This window comes from Quercus suber, unplaced genomic scaffold (assembly GCF_002906115.3).
Source record: "Quercus suber isolate HL8 unplaced genomic scaffold, Cork oak 2.0 scaffold_50, whole genome shotgun sequence".
Taxonomy (NCBI): Eukaryota; Viridiplantae; Streptophyta; class Magnoliopsida; order Fagales; family Fagaceae; genus Quercus; species Quercus suber.
This window is the reverse complement of record NW_027069515.1, coordinates 30,779-52,155: the sequence shown is the minus strand read 5'-3', so window position 1 is coordinate 52,155 and position 21,377 is coordinate 30,779. Positions and strand designations below refer to the sequence as shown.

Here is a 21,377-nt window from a genome sequence, read left to right as displayed (position 1 = left end):
TGTCTTATAGACATGTGCTTAATTTTTAGGGTTTTTGTGATTCACACTATTTGTGAGTGTCTTTGTTTCTCTATATTTCCCTAGTGCATATATTTTTTATGTGTTTGATTGTGAACCCTAGGTTGTTCTTGTTGTGTTTCTATGCACACTGTCAAACTGTGCTTTGATTAAAAGAGTTGGTGATAAAACCATACTATGGTCTACTGTTTTGGGTTATCTCTTGTCATGTTGATTCTGAACTGAATATAGACTGATTGTTTGGTACTATTCACTGTTCTTTTCAGTGCTACTGACCTGTTACTAATTTTTGAGTTTCCATCTATTGTGCTCTGTTTTCTTTTATGGGTTTTGTTGTTGTTGTTTTGTAGATGACTCCTACAAAGAAGAAGACTACTGCCAAAAAGGGTGACAAAAGGTTGAAGACGGACAACACAAAGTTTAGGTCCCCTCAACATTTTGAGAGATACAATCGGTTCTACTTGAAGGCACCCATCATCCAAGAAAGATTTATGGATTTTAGTTGATTTGAAGGATACGTTCATTCCCAATTGTTTCAAGCACAAAGGTTAGGACAAGCTCCTCAGTGATCTGCCTGGGGTATATGAACCATTAATCAGAGAATTCTATGTCAATGTTGTCTTAAAAGAAGATGAGATCAACTGTTGGATACAAGGTCATGAATTCAACATAGATCTGGATGATATTGATCAGGCACTGGGTTTTGAGGATTTGGACCATGATTTCACACACTACAAGGACATTATGCTATCTATAGAAACTGTCCAAACTAATATTGGTGGAGTTAGAAAGGGGAGATGCCTCAACACCACTGCCTTTGCAGCTGATATGAGATGCCTCACTATGATTATGATGTTCAACCTGTACCCAGTGAAAAAGATGACCACAATCAACAATGCTAGAGCCATTTTCCTCATGGAGCTCAAGGAGAACACCTACACCGATATAAGTGCTCATATATTCTTCATAATTGCTGATAAAACCAGAACAACTTCAAGGGCAAAACTGATCTTCCCTAGTCTACTTATGAGGATTTTTAGAGCAAAAGGTGTGGAAATCCCTCGAGACATCAGTCTCATGGCTACTCTCTCAGCTATTAATACTCTAACCATTACAGGATAAGAGTTCACCTTTCAGGTGATGAAGAGGAAGGTGCTTAAGAAGAAGGTGATCCAATGGTGACTGAGACAGAGGCTGAAGGACAATCTTCAAGCTTAAGCGGCCGTGGCAAGAGGAGCAGAGCTTCATCTTCATCTGTTGTACCTTCAGATGCATTCCAAATCATCCTTGAAAGGATTGATGGGCTCAGAGATGTCCAGAATGAGCAGTCTGACAGGCTAGCTGCTTTCCAAGATCAGATGAACTTACTTTCAGCAAAGTTTGATAGTTTCACCACCCAGAAATAGCCCTTTGGCCATTCCGGTCAAAAAAGGGGAGAATTTTAGAGGGTAGCTCGGGTAGCTCTTGAGGGGGAGCATACCAAAAACTTTATTTTAGCAGTGTTTACTTTATGTTATTTATGTGTTTTGGTGTTATGTTTTGGATAATTGTTATTATGGGTTTGCTAAATACACTTGGTTTAAACTCATGGATATAGTTTTAATACTTTGTTTAAAGATGTTGGTACTGTGGTATATATTTTAGATGATTTTCAGTTTTTCTGTTTTTGTACCCATGCTTTATAGCCTAGTACTTGTTGTTAAATGTTATGCATTTTCTTTAAATACATCACTCTTGTGCCCTTGTTGGATTTTATATCCTTGATGCAATTATTTTGAGTTTTTGTATCAGTTGAGTATCGGTTAAGTATTGAGCTTATTAGCTTGCATGTCTGGATGTTCATTCTTTGAGTGAATGAGCATTGTGGTCACTATTTATAGTGATTGTTTGTTTTTGGTCAAGCCATACTTTATTGCTTTAATATATATTGCTTGATTGCATTGTGCTTGCTCCATATGCAATACAAGTTTTCTACATACAATGATCATGTTGTGTTGTTGTGTTTCAAGAGATACTTTTATTTATAGTTCAAGAGCTTCACAGATTCTAGAGTTAGGTGTGAGTGAGTTATATTTAACTATTCCTAACTCACATGTTAAGTCTAAAGTTTGTTTTAAGGTGTTGTCACGGAATAGCCAAAGGGGGAGATTGTAAGATTGAATTTTATCAACCATTTTGTTGTCTTTATTCCATGCCAATTTGCTTGTAATTCAGCATTTAGAAACCCTGTATTTAAGTGGGAATCATGTAAGGGTAGTGTGTGAGAGAGTGTGAAGAAAAGCTCAAAAGTGTGCACTAAAACAGGGCCTTGCGACTGGATCTCGTGATTGGCTCGTGGTTTGCAAGTCACCAAAGCTGGCACACGAGTGAAGCATGTAGGGGAGCTAAAGAGTCATGCCAGCTGTTGCACTACAAGACAAAAGTCCCAAGTTGGCCAGACTGTTAGCTTGCGACTTGAACTCGCGACTCAATCCAGTCGCGAGGCCAAGTCACCAGACCACTCTATTTAGGAAAAACTGACTTTTCGCATTCCAACCACACACCAATATAAATACCCCTTATACATATGAAATATAGAGAGCTTCCAGAGAGAATTTTGAGAGAGAAACCCTAGAGAAAAACATGATTGAGTCATCCACAAACTTCATCCTTGTTTTTCCAAATTCCTTTATTCTCACCTTCTCCATTATTACATCCTTAAGAGGTACATTAGCCAAATCCTTTTCTTACCATACTCATATCTGTGGGAAGGCTTTTTGGTGCTTGGAAAGTAGTTAGGAAGGGACCAATTGATATTGGTTGATGCTATGGGCTATAGTGAAATCTGGTAAGCTAGAGAAGACAAAGGTTCAGCACAACCTCGTTGGAGCAAAAAGTTTGGAGGGCTTAGGTAGACTAGATAGATTAGTCTTGGAGGGTCTTCTGCTGTTTATGTATCCCAACTTAATTCTCTAGTGGATTATTAACCACTTAAAGGGCGGCAGAGAGGTTTTATGCCGAGAACTTCGATTTCCTCTTCGATAACACATCGCTGTGTTGTCTTTTTGTTTGCATCTCTCTTCCCTTAATCTTTGCCATTTAATTTCTATTGTGGTTGTGGTTTTATTTGGTTTAGATTGTCTTATCAATTCTGCTTTAGCTTATTCTCATTTTCTGCACGTACATTGTTTGATAATAAGCTTGAATTAGTAATTTGTAAATTAGGGGCTGAAACGTTCAAGGGTGTTTTACACACATTTTGAACATTTAGTTTCGTTTTTATTCTTTTACTCTTTAAAATCTATTTTATTGAATTTTTATTTAGTAACTTTGATCTGGGAAGCATCAACATGCCTTTTGCCTGCCGTGCTTGTGTTAGACATGTACGGGACATGCTGCATGTGTGTCCTAGCCCCTTTTTTCTTTTAAGAAATTATTGGACACATTGGAGACACAACCTATGTCGAAAAAAAAAATGATTTATAACCTTGCATCTCCATCATCAATCTTTCCCTCTTTCTCATGTTGTGTTTCTTCATTTTTTTTAACCTTCTCTCTCTCAATTATTGTTTTCAAAAAATATTAGGCTATTTGGTATGGTTGTTTGAGTAACACTTTTCAATTTTTAAACAATATTATACGTATTTCTATACAATTTTTCATCCACACATATTTTAAAAAAAATACAAAGAATGTTACTAAAACAACGTTATCAAAAACCTCTATATTTCTTTTCTTTTTCTTCTTTCCAGAGTTGTGTGGTTGACTGCCCTTCTTTCTACTTTCAATTGGACTTTTGAGTGGCTAGCTATCAACCACTCCTTTTCTATCATTCATGTGTCTTTTTTTCTTTTTTTCTTTTTTCTTTTTTAACTCACATTTGAGCAAGGTACTCACATAATGGGCTTTAATATGTTTGGGCACACACACTGGAATTCAAACGTCAAACCCTATAAAAATCCAACTTTTAAGTCTTATTTTATTTTTTATTTTTTCTATTTTGTTTTGAGAGACATTAAAATTAAACAAATATACATATTTACACCTGTTTTTATTAAAGGTGGGTTACAGGAGACAATGTGACAATTTTCAAATCATGAGTAGGCAATGTAAATTTAGGTTAAATTACAATAGGTTTATTGTAATTACTGCATAATTAATATACGTATCTCCGTGGCAGTTGTGTCCTAAGTTTTCAAAACTTGCGTGTCATATACGTACCATACCCATACATGTAATTGTGACCATGCTAATAGTAATATGGATGAATCTTGAAAATATATTTTGTTATTGGGCTTGCACTGGAATTCAGTGTCCCCAGTAAAACCCAAGAAATTTTGGTTTTCCAAATGCCCAATCACCTTCATGTCCAATTCCTTTAATTTAAGATTAGAAATTCAGCTCCAATTATTGCTCCGGGCCTAATTTGATGGAATAGTCAACGGATATTAATTTAAAACAAGAGATCAATTCTTTAAAACCCTAAAAGGCATGCACCTTGTCTTGCTGCATCCAATTTCACATTTGCCAGAAAGAGCTAAAAATCCAACTAAACCTTCTATTTTTGTCCAAATTTTAGCTCCTTTGAGCTTTTGATTTTAAAGTTTTAAGGCCTTAATAGTTAATTCACACTATCTGATTGTCACACACACAGATCATAGCTGCTGTCTGATATTTTGCTAGATCTTTAGTTGACTTCTTGTATGATTTCAAACCAACCCTTTCATGAACTAGAGTTATTTTGTTCTGCTTTTTACCTGATTCAATACATTTATTTATCAAATTAGATGGTCAAAGTTTGAATTACATATATGGGTAAAACACAGCTAGTGTTATCTTTTCTAAGAAAAATTAAATTCAAAACAACCAATTGTTTGGATTCAATTGAGAACCTAAAGTACTATATTTGAGTTTTACCCTATATATGATTTCTTTTTTTTTTCTTATATATATATATATATATATACATATTGTGGGAGGAACGAATCTTTCCTCAATCAAGCATTGTCTGATTTGGGATGAGCAGGGTCGACCCTTGCTCCCACCCGCATAGATTTACTCAATCCCACATTGGGGAGAGACGCCTCCCACCCTTATCTTGTAAGCACTTGGCCTAAGGAAGGGTGTATCATAATGTGTGTGATCAAGGGGAAACCCTCACCTTCCCCCTTCTGATTCAAAGCGTAGGGCCCAACCGAAGGAGTGCATTGTGTGCATGAATGCACATGTAGTTTTTTAGACTTGCTCACGTGATCACACACACTATGGTATACCTTTCCTCATGCCAAGTGCTTATAAGGCCTGTGCTAGTCGTATCATTTCCAGTACAGGGCCATGTTGCCCCACTTATGAATTTGTCATACCAGATTGTTGATCAAGGGATCAAGGGATCAAGGTCAAATTTGTTAGCACTAAGTTCATAAATGCAATCTTAACAACTACATTTTTTTGTACAGCAACCATGGAGGAATGCAAGCAAGTGGCCTCAGTGTTAGATACCTATGAGAAAGAGTCATGGCAGAAGCTCAATAGGGACAAAACTTCATTGTTTTTTATCAAGAACACAAGTGGGGAAATCCAAAATTTTGTGAAGGAAAAGTTCGGGGCCTAAATTGTCCAACAACATGAGAGATATTTGGGGTTACCTCCAATGGTTGGGAGGGGTAAAAAGAAGGCTTTTAACCGCATTAAAGACCAAGTGGGCTGGAAAATAGCGGGTTGGAAAGGGAAGTTGCTGTCTAATGCCGGAAAGGAAATACTCATAAAAGCAGTTGCACAGGCTACACCAACTTACACAATGAACTGCTTTAAGCTCCCTGACCCTTTGTGCTTAGAAATAAACTCTATGGCTGGCGGGTTTTGGTGGGGAAAGAAAGAGAAGGAAAGGAAGATTGCCTGGGTATCATGGAAGAATTTATGCAAACCAAAGGTAGATGGAGGTATGGGATTCCGGGATTTAAAAGCTTTCAACCTTGCGCTCCTAGCAAAGCAAGGATGGTGGATATTGCAAAATCCAACCTCCTTAGTTCACAGAGTGCTCAAAGCGAAGTACTTCGCTAAATCTTCTTTTATGGAAGCTTAGGTAGGGAAAAACCCCTCCTACATTTGGAGAAGTTTGTTGGTTGCTAGACCAGTGGTGCAAGAAGGGGCAAGGTGGTGTATGGGTGATGATAGAAGCATCAAAATTTGGGATGACAGGTGGTTGCCCTTCACGGAGTCAGGCAGAGTGATCTCACCACGACCATCACCGGAAGCGAATGAGAAAGTGGAAGGTCTGATTGTACGAGATAGGGCTGAATGGAATATTGAAAGGGTGAGGAATGTCTTCCTTCCCCATGAAGCTGAGGCTATCTTAAGCATCCCAATAAACCCTATGAACCCGAGGGACTCAAAAGTATGGGCTAAAACTGCAAATGGTATTTTCTCAGTCAAGAGTGCCTATAAAGTTGTAGTCAAGTACCTCTTAGACACAAATGGAGGCGATGCTAGTCCAGGTTGCTCTGATAATTCCAAAATGGCAACAATATGAAAGTTGATATGGAACTTAAGGTGCCCATATAAAATCAAGCACTTCATGTGGCGTGCGTGCAAGAATGTTCTCCCTACGAAACAGTGCCTAATGCATCACAAAGTCTTGCTGGAGGATAGGTGTGTTCTATGTGAGGAAAGTGAATCTTCAGGCCATATCTTGTGGGGTGTCACATTGCAAGGGAAGCCTAGAACAAAATAAGTCTCAAGCTTGACAGTCCAAGCCGATCTCCAAAGGAGTTCATTGATGTTGTTTGGTTGTTGATGGAGACACCTGACAGAAAAATTGGGAGGAGTTTGCTATCATGGCTTGGCTTTTGTGGAACAATAGGAATTGTGTAAGGCACGGAGGCAACTGCAAAAGTGGGATGTCCATTGCTTGGGAAGCTAGAAATATGAGACAGAGGTGTGTGACTCCCTACCAATCCAAGGCAAAGCAGCTTCAACTACGTCTCGGACAAAAAGCCAGGTTCCTCCCCTCCCTTGTAAGTACAAAGTTAACATAGATGCTGTTGTGTTTAAGGATCAAGGTTGCTGTGGAGTTGGTGTTGTAATTAGGAATGATAAAGGGCAACTGATGGGTGCCATAAGCAAACGGGTTGAATTCCCGTGTGGGGCTCTAGAGGTAGAAGCTAAAGCAGCTGAGATGGGAGTTTGTCTGGCTTGGGATTTGGGACTGAAGGACATAGAGGTGGATGGGGACTTTATGCTGGTTGCTTAAGCACTTAAAGGCTCAACACCACCTGCCTTACCTATTCTAAAGATTGTGGAGGGAGTGAAAAGGTACCTTAGGAATTTCAGCTCCTGGATAGTTGTGCACACAAGAAGAACTAACAAGTAGACGCTCACTTGCTAGCTAAATCTGCTAGGAATGTATCTAATTGTGTAATATGGGTTGAGGACACTCTTCCCATTATTGAAACTCAAATCTTGAAAGATGTAATTTCAATGGACATTGGTCCGAATTAATGAAATCCAGTCAGGATTACAATTAAAATAAAAAAAAATAAAAAAAATAAAAAAAAAAAGCCCGATAAGGCTAGTTTCACTGCCGAACGATCTAGAACCTAGGGGTGATAGAACTAATGCTCTTAAATTGATAAATAGTTTTCAAGAAGTTAAGCCAGATCATTTCAAGGACTTGATTGAGAAAATTAATGAGTCTAACGATGATCGAATCATTTGTGTCATTGCTGATGTAGCAATTGCATGGGCATTTGATGTTGCTAAGAAGATGGGAATTAAAAGTGTTGCATTTTGGCCTGCTATACCAGCAACCTTGCCCTTGTACTCCTTATCTCAAAGCTTATTGAGGATGGAATTATAGATGCTCAAGGTAATAACTAACCAGTATTCTTGACACCTCCTAGTCTCTCCATTTCACTTAAAATGAAGAAAGTTCATTTCACTGTTAAAATTTTATTTTAAATGACAAAAAGAAAAATGGAAAAGAAGTTAAAGTTCACATGAAGGTTATTTTTAAATTAAAAAACTAAAACATGATATAGTACTTTGTTTGGCTTTGATAAAAATAATTTGATGACCCTATAGGAACTCCAATAAAAAAATGACTTGATTTGGCTGTCAAAGGAAATCCATGCATGGAAAAGATTAGAGTTTCCATGGAGCTTCCCAGGAGAATTAAGGATACAAAACATTTTTTTTCAATATGCTTTCAGGATTAACCATTCTGTCAAACTATGCAACTAGCTTCTCTGCAACTCATTCTATGAACTTGACTCATTGACCTTAAATTTAATTCCTGGGATCATACCTGTTGGTCCACTACTTTCAGCCAGTCAATTGGAAAATCATATTGGAAGCTTTTGGCCTGAGGGTTCAACTTGCCTAGGTTGGCTTGATAAAAAACCTATGGGTTTAATCATTTATGCTTCCTTTGGCAACACCTCAACCTTCAACCAACAATAATTTGATGAACTAGCACTTGGACTTAAACTCATAGGCCTACCATTTTTGTGGGTTATTCGATCAGATATCACCAATGAAGAACTTTCTAAATTCTTGGATGGGATTAGATCGAGACTAGCTGATAGTGGAAAGATTGTTGATTAGGCACCTCAAGAGCAGGTGCTAGCTCACCCTTTTATTGCATGTTTTATAAGTCATTGTGGATGGAATTCAACCTTTGAGGGTATAAGCATGGGAGTCCGATTTCTATGTTGGCCATACTTTACAGATCGATTCCAAAATAAGAGTTACATATGTGATTCTTGGAAGGTTGGTTTAGGGTTGAACCCAGATGAAAATGGGATTATCACAAGGCAAGAAATCAATACAAAGAGAAAAACTTTGATCATTGATGATGGTACAAAACAAATGCATTAAAGCTGAAGGAAATGGCTAAAGAGTGTTTTACTAAAGGTGGATCTTCTTTTAAGAATTTTGAAAGCTTTATTGAACAAATAAAGCATTAAGATGTTTTTAGAGTGTTTTTGTTTTATTGTTTCTATGTCTGTCAAAGTATACAATTTCATTCAAGCTTGCTAAAAAAAAGAAAGTTGAGAAAATGGAATCATTAATAGCAACTAGCCTTTGTTTTGCCAACTCATGAATCTCAATTGCATACTTGTATCATATTATATATTATATTATTATGTAATAAAAATTGTGTTTGAAGCATTAGTCATTTATGTAATTGAAGTTAATAAAAAGCCTAAGAGAACTGCATCAAAGAATTCTGCAGGAAGAAGTCCAATGAAATATAAATAGTGTTATTTTTTTCAAGGATGATTGTAAGAGTCATATTTTTATGTATTGGCATATCCAAGATCAAAACATGTGTTATATGCAATTGAGTCTTAGTTCCTAGTGTACTTAAGAATAACATATTGTTCACCAACAAGTGGTACAAGTGGTATTATTGAAAACACAAGATTACTCAAAAAAACTACTCAAGAAAAGCTGAATTGATGGTCTCGATACCCATCGATATATCGAGAATAAATGAATCTTGATATCTCTCGATCTATTGAGCCTTGTGAAAACTAAACATTAAATTCTGTTTTCTGCCCATGATGACTTGATCTTCTAGGAATTCGTGCACTAGGGTTCCAAAACATCTATAATAAAATATTAAAAAAATTTTAAAAAAAAACATAATTTATATTCATCGTCATTGAGATAGAGAGATACATGCATAACAAGAGTTGTTGTGACGTCTATGTGCATAAGATTTTGTACCTAGCTACTACCAATTCATCCAAATGTGGATTGAAGAACTCTACAAAGTTACAAAAATCAAAAGGATCAACCGCGGAGACAACAAAGGCATCAAGTGCAGGTTGTTTATACCGGGAGATTTAGTACTAAGGAAAGTCTTGGGGAGGGGCAATATCAAGTTACATCTATGGCGGAGACAAGGGCATATTGGCTAAAGGACCTAGACGAAAGACCTGTAGCTAGGCCATGGAATGTATTTAACTTAAAAAAGTATTACTTTTGATTGATATAGAGAAGGCTGTACATTATCCATTTTTACTACTGTTAAGTCTGGAGAATAATGAAGGAAATCAAGAAGGCCCAAGCCGCGACGTTGAGATTATGGTGCAGAAAATCAAATCCCGTGGTACTAGACCCTGTCTTTACCTCAGGTAGGTCTTAAGCTGAATTTTCAGTCTTAGCCTAACTCTAGGGTTACTAACAGAAAAGGAAATTTACAATAAAAATAAATAAATAAATAAAACCGTGGTACTAGACCTTGTCTTTGCCTCGAGTAGGTCTTAAGCTGAATTTTTGGCCTTAGCCTGACTCCTGGTTCACTAACAGAAAAGGAAATTAAGACTTAAAAAAAAAAAAAAAAAAAAAAAAAGATGCAAACCCCGTGGTACTAGACCCTGTCTTTGCCTCAGGTAAGTCTTAAGTTGAATTTTCTACCTTAACCTAACTCTAGGGTCACTAACAAAAAAGTAAATTAAGACTTAAAAAAAAAATGCAAATCTCGTAGTACTAAACCCTATCTACTCAGCTTCCGTTGTCAATGAGTACCCAGTGGATGTTGAGCTCTTCTGCCTTAAGCATAATTACCAATGGGTCGTCATGAGGTTGCCTGATGTTATGACCGTCTCTTTCTAAGAAGACAATACCAGGCTCGTCATTCTTTGACATCTTCATTGGAGGGAGCCACAAATGGACACTATTTATCTCTTTCCCATAGGCTTTTTTCAAGGACTTCAGTGTTTTGCCTTCTGTTAGTCCTCCCGAGATCATCTTTTATCTCTCCTACAAGAAGTTTGCTATCTCCTGCTCCCTGAGTTTTGTCATGATCATCCTTCCATTGGTATCTATGGGGCTCTATCTTTCTGATGTACTTCTGTAACTTCCCTTGTCGGATTAAAGTTTCCACCTAGTCTTTCAAATGCCTACACTCATTGGTATGATGCACATGGTCCTAGTGGAACCTACAATACTTGCTCTTGCCTCTTTTTTCTACTGGAGTGCTAATTGGCTTTGGCCATTGTAGGAGGGATCGCCCCTTATCTGCATAAGGACATGCTCAATTGGCATTATCAAAGGTGTGGAGTTGGTGAACTTTGGCTTTCTGTCTAGAAGTTCTTTCTTTTTCCCTGTGGTCTGCCCAACATTTCATGTCTCTTTCTTCTTATTGCAATTGCTGCTTGTTCCTTCATCTCTCTTCCTTTTTCCTTTCATTTCTTTTGCAAGCACTACATCTTTTGCATTCATGTACTTTTGAGCTTTTCGAAACAATTTTGCGACTGTTTTTGGTGGACTTTTAGTGATTGAAAAGAAGAAATCCCCTAGAAACAACCCCACTTGGAAGTTATTAGGATGACTTAATCTTCAACTTCGTTTACTTGCAATAGCTCCTTATTGAATCGAGTAACGTACTGTCTTAGTGATTCTCCTTCTGCTTGTTGAATGTTGAGAAGATGGCCAGTTGGCTTTTTGTGTCTTTGCCCCCCAATAAAATGACAAACAAAACCTTTATTAAGTTGTTTGAAATCTACAATAGTTCCTAAGGGTATCTTGTTAAACCATACCCTGGCTGCTCCTTTCAGTTTTGTTGGGAATGCCCTACACATCACCTCGTCTAGAGTCATTTGCAATAGCATCAGCGTCTTGAATGATTCGATATGATCCAAGGGATCCTTGGAACCGTCATACGACTCTAATTGTGGGAGGCGAAATTTTGGTGGGAGGGGACAATTTAGTACTTCAGTAATGAATGGTGAGTCCATTCTTCGAATCATCCCATCTAGATTCTCCCCACCTTTGTCCTTCATAGCACTTTTTAGTTCGTCTATTTCCTTCCTCATGTTGCAAAGCTCATTCTCCACCCTGGTGGAATCTTCTCTTGAAGTCCTATCTCGCCTGTTGGCTTGAGAGTTTGATTCTTCTTCATTTTGGTTTTGACCTGTTTGTCGACATTCTGCATTTTGAGACTCTATTATCTTTCGCATTTCTTCATTCTAGCAAGTCAGCTCTTCCACATTAGCCAAGAGGGCTTGGATTTGTTGTTGTTACACAGCATTTGGCTGAGGTGTGGTCTTTACTTCCATCTCGTACTTCGAGGAACTCTTTTGTCACTGGAAAAGATGGCTTGAATGATTAGCATTCCCACAGACAGCGCCAAAGTGATGATGCAAAAAATCAATAGTTGAGCTCCTCGTCATAGCGAATGGACAATGCTATGAATGGGTCATCTCCGTTAATGAAAAACCTGCAAAATGAACTGGATGGAAGAGTAACACGCCGGTGTGGCGTCAGCCAAACCGCCTTTAATGCTCAAGTCAGTAAGTGAGAAAGATTCTTAGGAGAAAAAGAGTGGAGTGTGATGTTGTAGGGTACCTGTGTGTGTGATTAGTCGTACCTTGGGTTTCTGGTGCTTTCTCTTTTATAGTTGAGTGTCTAATCAATGGGCAATGAATCACTGTATTTATGTTCAACAGCTATTGCATTACAGAATCTTTGTCTTAAGTTCACAACTTATTATGTGACCGTTACTCCGTCTGTTACATTTCATTATTAATGATCGAAACAAATGCGTAACGTCTTCTTTGGAAATATGACGATCTTTGCATAGTGACAACCATAAATTTTTGACTCATCAAATGCTATACTTGGACCTAAAGAAAAAAATCATAAAGGGTTCACTCCGTTCAAGGATAGAATGCTCTTTCTAGAATTTGTGCAACTTCGCATTGGTGGCCATAGGGAAGGAAAAAGCCTCAACACAACCTCCTTTCCCCCAGATTTGAGATGCCTAGCATATATCATTATGTTCAACTTGTATCCGATCAAGAAGTTGTCAACCATCAACAATGTTAGAGCCATATTCCTCATAGAGCTTCGTGAGAACACCTACATTGACATTAGTGCACACTTGTATAGCATCATTGCAGAGTCCACAAAGATAACCTCAAGATCAAAGTTTGTTGTCCCAAATCTTATAATGAGGATTCCTCTTGACAATGGTTTGGAGACTCCACAACACATAGGCCTAATGACTCCATCTCCTTCCATCAACTCTCAAACAATCCTAAGAAGTAGGGTTTGACTTCCTGGAGATGAACAAGCTAAAGAGACTAAAAAAGCACCTCCTACTGATACAGAGAATGAAGTGGAAAGACAACAACCTCTTCCAAGACATGTGGTGGTCGAGGCAGGAGTAGTGCATCATCATCGTCATCAGTTTCTCCCAATACTTTTCAGATCATACTTGAGAGGATTGATGGTCTTCGAGATGTAGCAAATGAGCATTCCAACAGCCTTGTAACTATCCAGGACCAAATCAACATGTTGGCAGCCAAGTTTGACAACTTTTCTCACCAGCCTTAGCCCTTTGGATATTCCGGTCAAAAAAGGGGAGTAGTATGGTAGCTCTTGAGGGGGAGCTTATTTTAAGAGGGAGTAAAAAGCATTGGTTTTAATTTATGGTTTTATGGTTTTATTATGGTTTTCATAGCACTTTAATTTAGTACTTTATGATTTTAGTATTATGTTTTTAAAATATTGGGATACTTTGTGTTATGGATACTTGGATATTTTAGTTATTTAATCTATGCTTTTATGTACCCTTGCTTATGTAGCTTAGTACTTTTACTTAATGTTTTGCATTTTCTTCAATACCCTTATGCCCTTGTTGGATCTTGTATCCTTGATGCAATTTAAACCTGATGCTTCTTGCGTTAGTGTCCTTGCATCAGTTGAATGTTGGACATGCAAATCATACTTTGCATTAAGCTTATTTGCTTGAATGTCTAGATGTTCATTCACCATGTGAATGTTTATTGTAGTCACTATTTATAATGATTGTTCTTGTATGGTCAAGTTATGCTTTATTATCATATTCATACTTGCTTGATCGTATTATGCTTGCTCCATATGCATTCTGTTGGGTTAAATGAATTGACCCCTTGCAATTAATTAATTACCCAAGTTAATTAATTAGATCAAATTACATGCAATAGCGTGGCAGCACAAACAAATCACCAAATTATCTAAATGTAATGAAAAATAAATTTGACACAAGTGATTTGTTTACGAATAGGGAAAACCACCAAAAAAAACTCCATCGGGTGATTTTAAGGTCACCACTCCCAAGAATCTACTATTATCAATTAGAACCGGTTACAAATATAAAGGATCTTACCAAACCTTTTGGCCTAACCTGAAATACCAACCTATAGTTGAACCCTTACCCCAATACCCAATTGGACTTGTATTGTAGTGGCAATCTTTCCGTTCAAAGTACGAATTCCAGTACGTGACTAACTCCAGCAACTTCAAGAGGTTGTTGGCTACAAAGTTCTTCAATTCATCAACGATGAAGATTAGGAAGCTCCTTGGTCACAAACCCTTGGCGTAAAAACGCAATAGCTTCTCCAGAGAGAATAATGAACTATGGCACTTTTTGCATGCATTCTCTTATGTGATAGCCTTTTCAAATAAGTCTTATATATGTCTAGGGTTGTGAGAAAAAAAACCCTATAAAATATATAAGCTTGGGCTAAAAATTAGATCTAGAAATTCTGATTTCATAAGTCTCGACAAATACAACTTGTGTCGAGCTTCAACTTTAAATCTCGATAGAAGTCTTTTTGTCAAGATTACTGTCAAGCTTTGATGAACAGCTCTTCTTCACTTATTTCTTAGTCAGATCATCATGGCTTTAACACTTGACTTGAATAACATGTTTCTTGAAATCTTAAACCCATCCTAGACCTACCCAATTACAAGTAAAGTGCATTTTGTCAAATAATTAGCCAATTTATATAAAATATGTCCCTAACACATTCTAAGTTTTCCACTTACAATGAACTTAATGAGTGCATTTTGTGATATTGTTTTCAGGAGATTTGTTCATATGGTTCAAGAGCTTCACAGATCTAGAATTAGGTGTGAGTGAGTTTTGGCAACTGTTCTCAACTCACATTTTTAAGTCTAGATTCTATTTTAGGGTTTTATCATGGAATAGCCAAAGGGAGAGATTGTAAAGTTGAATTTATTCAACTATGTGCTGGCTTTATTTTGTGTCAAATTTGCTTGTAATTCAGCATTTAGAAACCTTGTATTTAGGTGGAAATAATGAAAGGGTTGTATGTAAGAGAGTGTGAAATTTGATCAAGAGTGTGCAACAAGAAGGTGACTCGCGACTGGAACTCGCGACTAACTCGCGAGTGATGACTTGCCAAAAAGAAACACACATGTGAAGCATGCAAGAAAATGAAGAGTTAGGATAGCTGGATCATTACCAAACAAAAAGTACAATCTCACCTGATCTGGTAACGGGCGACTCGAACTCGCGACTTATCCCAGTCGCAAAATGACTCGTCAATGCACCCTGTTTTGCTGAAAAATGACTTTTCACATTTCATCTCATACCTTACTATAAATACCCTTATACCACTAAATGTAGAGAGCTTAGAGAGCTTCTAGAGAGAATTTTGAGAGAGAAACCCTAAAGAAAAATAAGATTGATTCATCCATAATCTTATACACTTGATTCTCCAAATTCCTCTACTCTCACCCTTTCCATTATCATACCCATGAGAGGATTGTAAACCAAATCCTTACCTTACCAAATTCAGAGTAGTGAGAAGATTCTTGGTGTTTGGGAAGCAATTCAAGAGAGAACCAATTCATATTGGTTGATGGAATGGGCTAATTACGAGATCTGGAAAGCTAGAGAATACACGGTTTGGTTTATTGGGGCAAGAAGCTTGGAGGGCTTAGGTGCATTGGGTAGATTAGGCTTGGAGGGTCTATTGCTATTTATGTATCCCAACTGATTTTCTAGTGGATTATTTACCGCTTGGAGGGTGGCAGAGAGGTTTTTGGCCAAGTTTTTCAATTTCCTCTTCGATAACATGTGCCGGTGTTATCTTGTGTTTACATCTCTCTTTCCCTTACTCTTAGCTTTTAATTTCTGCTAGTTGTGATTAATTAATGGCTTAGAGTAGTTTGCTAATTTGGGTATTGCTTATATTTCATATTCCGCACATATATTGTTTGAATATAAGCTTGTATTGGAAAATTTGTTTTTGGGGGGTCTAAACATTCATAGGTGTTTTATACACTAAATGAGTTTTCACATTACATGAAATTGCTAAGTTTATTGTTTTTTAGAATTTTAATTGAAATTAATTCACTTGTTTTAGTTGGGTTAATTCTTACAACATTATAGTGATTGCAATGAGTTTACTTCCCATGAAGTAATAAATAAATCAATTGAAAAACTATTAAGTTTACCTGATCTGGTAGACTTGATTACTTTATTACCTTCTGTCCATGAATTACAGAGAGAAATTATGTGTTCCCTATTCTCTAATAGTAGCAAGAAACTATTAAGTTTCATTACAAAAGAAAAAGAAATAATTAAGTTTTATGTATTAAGGCATATGTTAAATATTTGAAGGTAACATTAAAAAAAAAACATAAATTGTTTTTTCTGATAAATTAAACATCATACTTATGAATGTCACTTTAAATCTCACACTTTCATTATTGTGCCAAAACCAGCAAAGTAAGGGGTGGTTTAGTTTGACATAATAATAAAAGAGTGAGGTTTAAAGTGAACACACATAAAAAAAAAAAAAATAGTGTTGGGAATTTAGAACCTGATTGTTACAAATTAACTAGTTTTATGCCAAGTTAAGTTAATTAAGATATTATGCTTTCAAGTTCAATTTATGGTTAATTGTCTCACAAACCAATACCGCAAAACAAGTGTAGAAAATAAAGAACAATGCAATATGGTAACAAAGAGAAAACCCTAGATGGGAAAAATTCACTAGAGATTTACCACCAACCCTTAAGGAAATAGATCCACTATATAGAATTGAAGTTTATAATAGAATCAACTCTAATCTTATAGCAACTCCAAGTAAAACTTATTGACATGACCACAAACAACACTAAATCCTTGGACTCTTCTATTGTGGATTTTGTTCAACTTGAACGCCAATCTACAACTTCAAGAATAGTCTTGAAGATTCTTCATAGTAGCAATCTCTGTGGTTTTTGAGTGTGCAACAACTTCACTTTTAGCATCAGTCTTGAACAGTAGTCTTGAACATCAACTAGTCTTGAAAATGACTTCAAGACTTAATCTTTGTTCACAATTTCCAACCTATAAACACAAATCTAACAAACAAGCATAATGGATTGCAAGAGTTCATTGTATGTATCCGTACTAATAATTCTGAATTTTAAGATCTTCTATTTACTTATTCTTGATAAATTTTAATACCTAAATCATATATTAAGAAAATTCATATTCTTTTTTTTTTCTTTTTTTGAGAAGAAGGAAATTAAACCCTTGATTTAAAAACTTTCAATTAAAATAAAGTAATGAAAAATATAAAAAACCATCTCTTCTTCTTTTTTCTTTTCTTTTTTTCTTTTTTTATTTTTTTTTGGTGAAACATAGTTTGACATTATTCATGACTATAAAAGTCAAATATTGTAATTAACTTCCCCATATTCAATAAATCACAAAAATGTAATATTTATTATCCTGTCACATATCCAATATTTTTCTAACTAAAAAATTAATTATTGCGGCCAAGAAAAAAAAAAAAAAAAAAAAAAAAAAAACTTGCACTATGTTTTATATTAGTCGCCCAACATTATTTTCAATGATATGTTTGATTCTTCAAATGAATTGCCAAGTAAAAAGAAAAACCCAAACGAATGAATTAGGCGAAAAGGAACTACCTACAATTCTTGACTTGCACTAATGCCAATCACCTTCTTCAGGTTGTATTCATTTTTAATTAGAAAAATGGTAAACACTAAAAATTTGACAAAACTTTCACAAATTCTAACATAGCATATCGTTAATAGTAGGTAAGAAAATAATATTAACTATCAATAAAACCTTGTCAACCCGAGAAAAATGTGGGCAAAATTTTTGTGTTCGTCCTTGTAGAATTATTACTCAACGACAATAGACTGAGCCTTTCAGTGTACAAAGTCCTTTTCTTTGGGCATGATTTGAGCGGTGGCTCTTAATTTAAGATAAGAAAGAAAGGAAATTTCTACCAGCCAATGGCAAAATATCTTTTAACAAATTCTCAAGAACCCTTCAAGGCAGGCACCTTTTGATGACATATTCGATTTCACGTTTGCTATAAAGAGCTCTAAAAATCAAACCAATAGCTCCCATGCACGTCTGTGAGAGCCTGAAACACTCTTTTCCTCTCTTCAACTTTTAGCCGGTTTGAGCTTTTGACTTAAAAAAGTTTTAAGGCCTTTCTAAGCTTACTCACACAGTCACAGATCATAGATGCCGTCTGATATTTTGCGGGAGTTTTAGTCGAATTGTATGTTCACACCTGCCAAACTATGGACTATAGTTGTTTTGCTCTGATTTTACCAGATTTGATACATTTGTTTATTGAGTTAGATTTTTAGAGTTTGAATTGCATTTATTTGGTGTTTTTGATTTCCTAGTTTTATTATTTACCAAAATAATCTTACAATTATCTTATTATAATAGTATGTGCTTTACTGCTTATCATACTTTTCAGTTGTCTCCATTGGTAGTTACTAGATATTTTGGTTATGATTTGTAATTTTGTAGACTTTAAAATTTAGAATTTGGGATCATGGGTAGCCAACCATATGTGCTAGTCGTGCCATTTCCAGCGCAGGGCCATGTTGCCCCACTTATGAAGTTTTCTCACCAGATTGTTGATCATGGAATCAAGGTCACATTTGTTAGCCCTGAGTTCATACATGAAAGATTAACAACTACAATGCCAATGAAAAGCTCAATAAGGCTAGTCCCATTCCCGGATGGTCTAGAACCTGGCGATGATCAAAATGATACTATTAAGCTGACCAATAGTTTTCTAGAAGCTATGCCAGGTCAATTCAAGGACTTGATTGAGAAAATTAACGAGTCTGATGATGAGCGTATCAGTTGTGTCATTACTGATGGAATGGTTGTGCCAGCACTCGAAGTAGCTGAGAAGATGGGAATTAAAAGGGCCGTACTTTGTCCTGCTGGACCAGCAACCTTGGCCATCGTACTAAGTATCCCAAAGCTTATTCAGGATGGAATTATATATACTCAAGGTAATAACTAACTACTATTTTGCCAACTTATGTCAATTGACACCTCTAAGGCTCCATTTCGCGGTTAAGATTTTAGGATAAATGAAAAGAAAAATGGAAAAGAGGATAAAGTTCATATGGATGTTATTTTTATATTTAACAATTGACATATGAAATGGTACTTGTTTGGTTTTGATAAAAAATAATTTGAACTTGTAGGAACTCCATTAAAAAATTAGTTGATTTGGCTGTCAAAGGAAATCCCTGCAAGGACAAGCACAAAGTTGCCCTGAAGCTGCCCTGGAGACTCAATGTCGCAAGAATTTTTATTCGGACATGTTTTAAGGATGAACCATTTTGTCAAACAATGCAACTGGCTTCTCTGCAACTCATTCTATGAACTTGACTCATTGGCCTTAAATTTAATTCCTGAAATCATGCCTGTTGGCCCATTACTTTTGGCCAATCAATCAGGCAGTCATATTGGAAGCTTTTGGCCAGAGGATTCAACTTGCCTAAGTTGGCTTGATAAACAACCTGTGGGTTCAGTCATTTATGCTTCCTTTGGCAGCACATCAATCTTCAACCAACAACAATTGGATGAACTTGCACTTGGACTTGAACTCATAGGCCAACCATTTTTGTGGGTTGTTCGGTCAGATATCATCAATGAAGCACTTTCTGAATTCCTGGATGGGTTTAGAACGAGAATAGGTGATCGTGGAAGGATTGTTAATTGGGCACCTCAAGAGCAAGTGCTAGCTCACCCTTCTACCGCATGCTTTCTAAGCCATTGTGGATGGAATTCAACCTTGGAGGGTATAAGCATGGGAGTCCCATTTCTATGTTGGCCTTACTTTACAGATCAATTCCAAAATAAGAGTTACATATGTGATGTTTGGAAGGTTGGTTTGGGGTTGAACCCAGATGAAAATGGGATTATCACCAAGCATGAAATCAACACAAAGATAAAAACATTGCTCTTTGATGATGGTATAAAAACAAGTGCATTGAAGCTGAAGGAGATGGCTAAAAAGAGTGTTACCGAAGGTGGTTCTTCTTTTAAGAATTTTGAAAGCTTTATAGAACAAATAAAGCATTAAGATGTTTTTAGAGTATTTATGTTTTATTGCTTCTACGTCTATCAAAGTATGCAATTTCATTTAAGTTTGTTGCTAAAAAATGAAGATGTGAACAGGTGTTTAAAGATTTGAATTGCCATAATGGCTTGCAAAGTTGGCATCATGAATTGCAATTAGCCTTAATTCTGTTTAAGCTTATAATACCTGCTTATTGAATATTTTACTTCCCCTTTTTCTGTTCTTTTTTGGTAAGCAAAAAGGCTAAGTGCTTCAAAGTGGCAATTTATCAATTATGACTAAAGTTTTAGCAAACATTACTACTTCTAATGTACACAAGTGAAAATGCTAGCTTAACCACAATTCAAAAACTATATTTAACATTTCTATCTTTTTGCAAAAAACACTTCTGAGTTAGCAACTTAGTATGCATGTTGACACTGAAACAATGAGTTGCAAGGATGGAAACACGGAAAGTTTGGGACGGGGATCTCATTCCCAGCCATTTCTACTACATACGAGTCAATAGCATCTTAGAAAACAATTTTGAGTTAATTGCAACATTTTTTATTTTTTTGTAACCTAAAAAAATTTTAAAAATGACATGGCATTATTTTATTGAATAAATTAAACACATGTGGTAAGCTTATGTAGCACTGAACGGAAAAATATGGATGAACAAATTGCTAATGCAAATGGAATAAAACTTCAAGAGGTAAAATCTAAATTCTAAAACTTCATAGTGTAAAATCATGAATGTTCAAATAGCGTTTAAAACATTATGAACTTTTAGACCCCAATTTACAAAATTATCAATTCAAACTTAATATCAAACAATATATGTGCGGAAAATGAACATAAGCTTAAAATAGAATTGATAAACAATCTAAACCAATTAAAATCACATCCACAGAAGAAATTAAATGGCAAAGATTAAGAGAAGAGAGATGCAAATACAAGGACAATACAACGATGAGTTATCGAAAAGGAAATCGAAACCCTCGGCGTAAAACCTCTCCGCCGCCCTCCAAACGGTCAATAATCCACTAAAGAATAAACTTAGGATACATGAACAATAGAAGACCCTCCAAGCCTAATCTACCCAGTGTACCTAAGCCCTCCAAACTTCTTACTCCAAAGAGATTACACTAAACCGTTGTCTTCTTTAGCTTACTGGATTCCGCTATAGCCCATAGCATCAACCAATAACCATTAGTCCTTTCCTAACTGCTT

At 36.2% G+C, this 21,377-nt stretch overlaps 3 protein-coding genes and 1 pseudogene across 3 annotated transcripts; all 4 read left to right on the top strand.

Moving 5' to 3' along the window:
* Nucleotides 1-5,647: 5,647 nt before the first annotated feature.
* On the top strand, nucleotides 5,648-6,079 carry LOC112040026 (uncharacterized mitochondrial protein AtMg00310-like). The gene has a single exon (XM_024072917.1). It carries the CDS (start codon nucleotides 5,648-5,650, stop codon nucleotides 6,077-6,079), a length of 432 nt encoding a protein of 143 aa, XP_023928685.1.
* Nucleotides 6,080-6,157: 78 nt separating this feature from the next.
* Nucleotides 6,158-9,001, top strand: LOC112040027 (UDP-glycosyltransferase 83A1-like; annotated as a pseudogene).
* Nucleotides 9,002-18,261: 9,260 nt separating this feature from the next.
* LOC112031071 (UDP-glycosyltransferase 83A1) lies at nucleotides 18,262-20,340 on the top strand. Its single transcript, XM_065771835.1, has 2 exons — nucleotides 18,262-19,086; nucleotides 19,285-20,340. Exon 2 carries the CDS (start codon nucleotides 19,377-19,379, stop codon nucleotides 20,166-20,168), a length of 792 nt encoding a protein of 263 aa, XP_065627907.1. The 5' UTR covers nucleotides 18,262-19,086; nucleotides 19,285-19,376; the 3' UTR covers nucleotides 20,169-20,340.
* LOC112040028 (UDP-glycosyltransferase 83A1) lies at nucleotides 18,615-19,097 on the top strand. Its single transcript, XM_024072918.1, has one exon. The coding sequence runs from the start codon at nucleotides 18,615-18,617 to the stop codon at nucleotides 19,095-19,097; it is 483 nt and encodes a 160-aa protein (XP_023928686.1).
* Nucleotides 20,341-21,377: the final 1,037 nt, after the last annotated feature.

Coding starts and splice junctions, on each gene's coding strand:
- LOC112040028 (XM_024072918.1), top strand. CDS start 18,615: ATGGGTAGCCAACCATATGTGCTAGTCGTGCCATTTCCAGCGCAGGGC.
- LOC112040026 (XM_024072917.1), top strand. CDS start 5,648: ATGGTTGGGAGGGGTAAAAAGAAGGCTTTTAACCGCATTAAAGACCAA.
- LOC112031071 (XM_065771835.1), top strand. CDS start 19,377: ATGTCGCAAGAATTTTTATTCGGACATGTTTTAAGGATGAACCATTTT.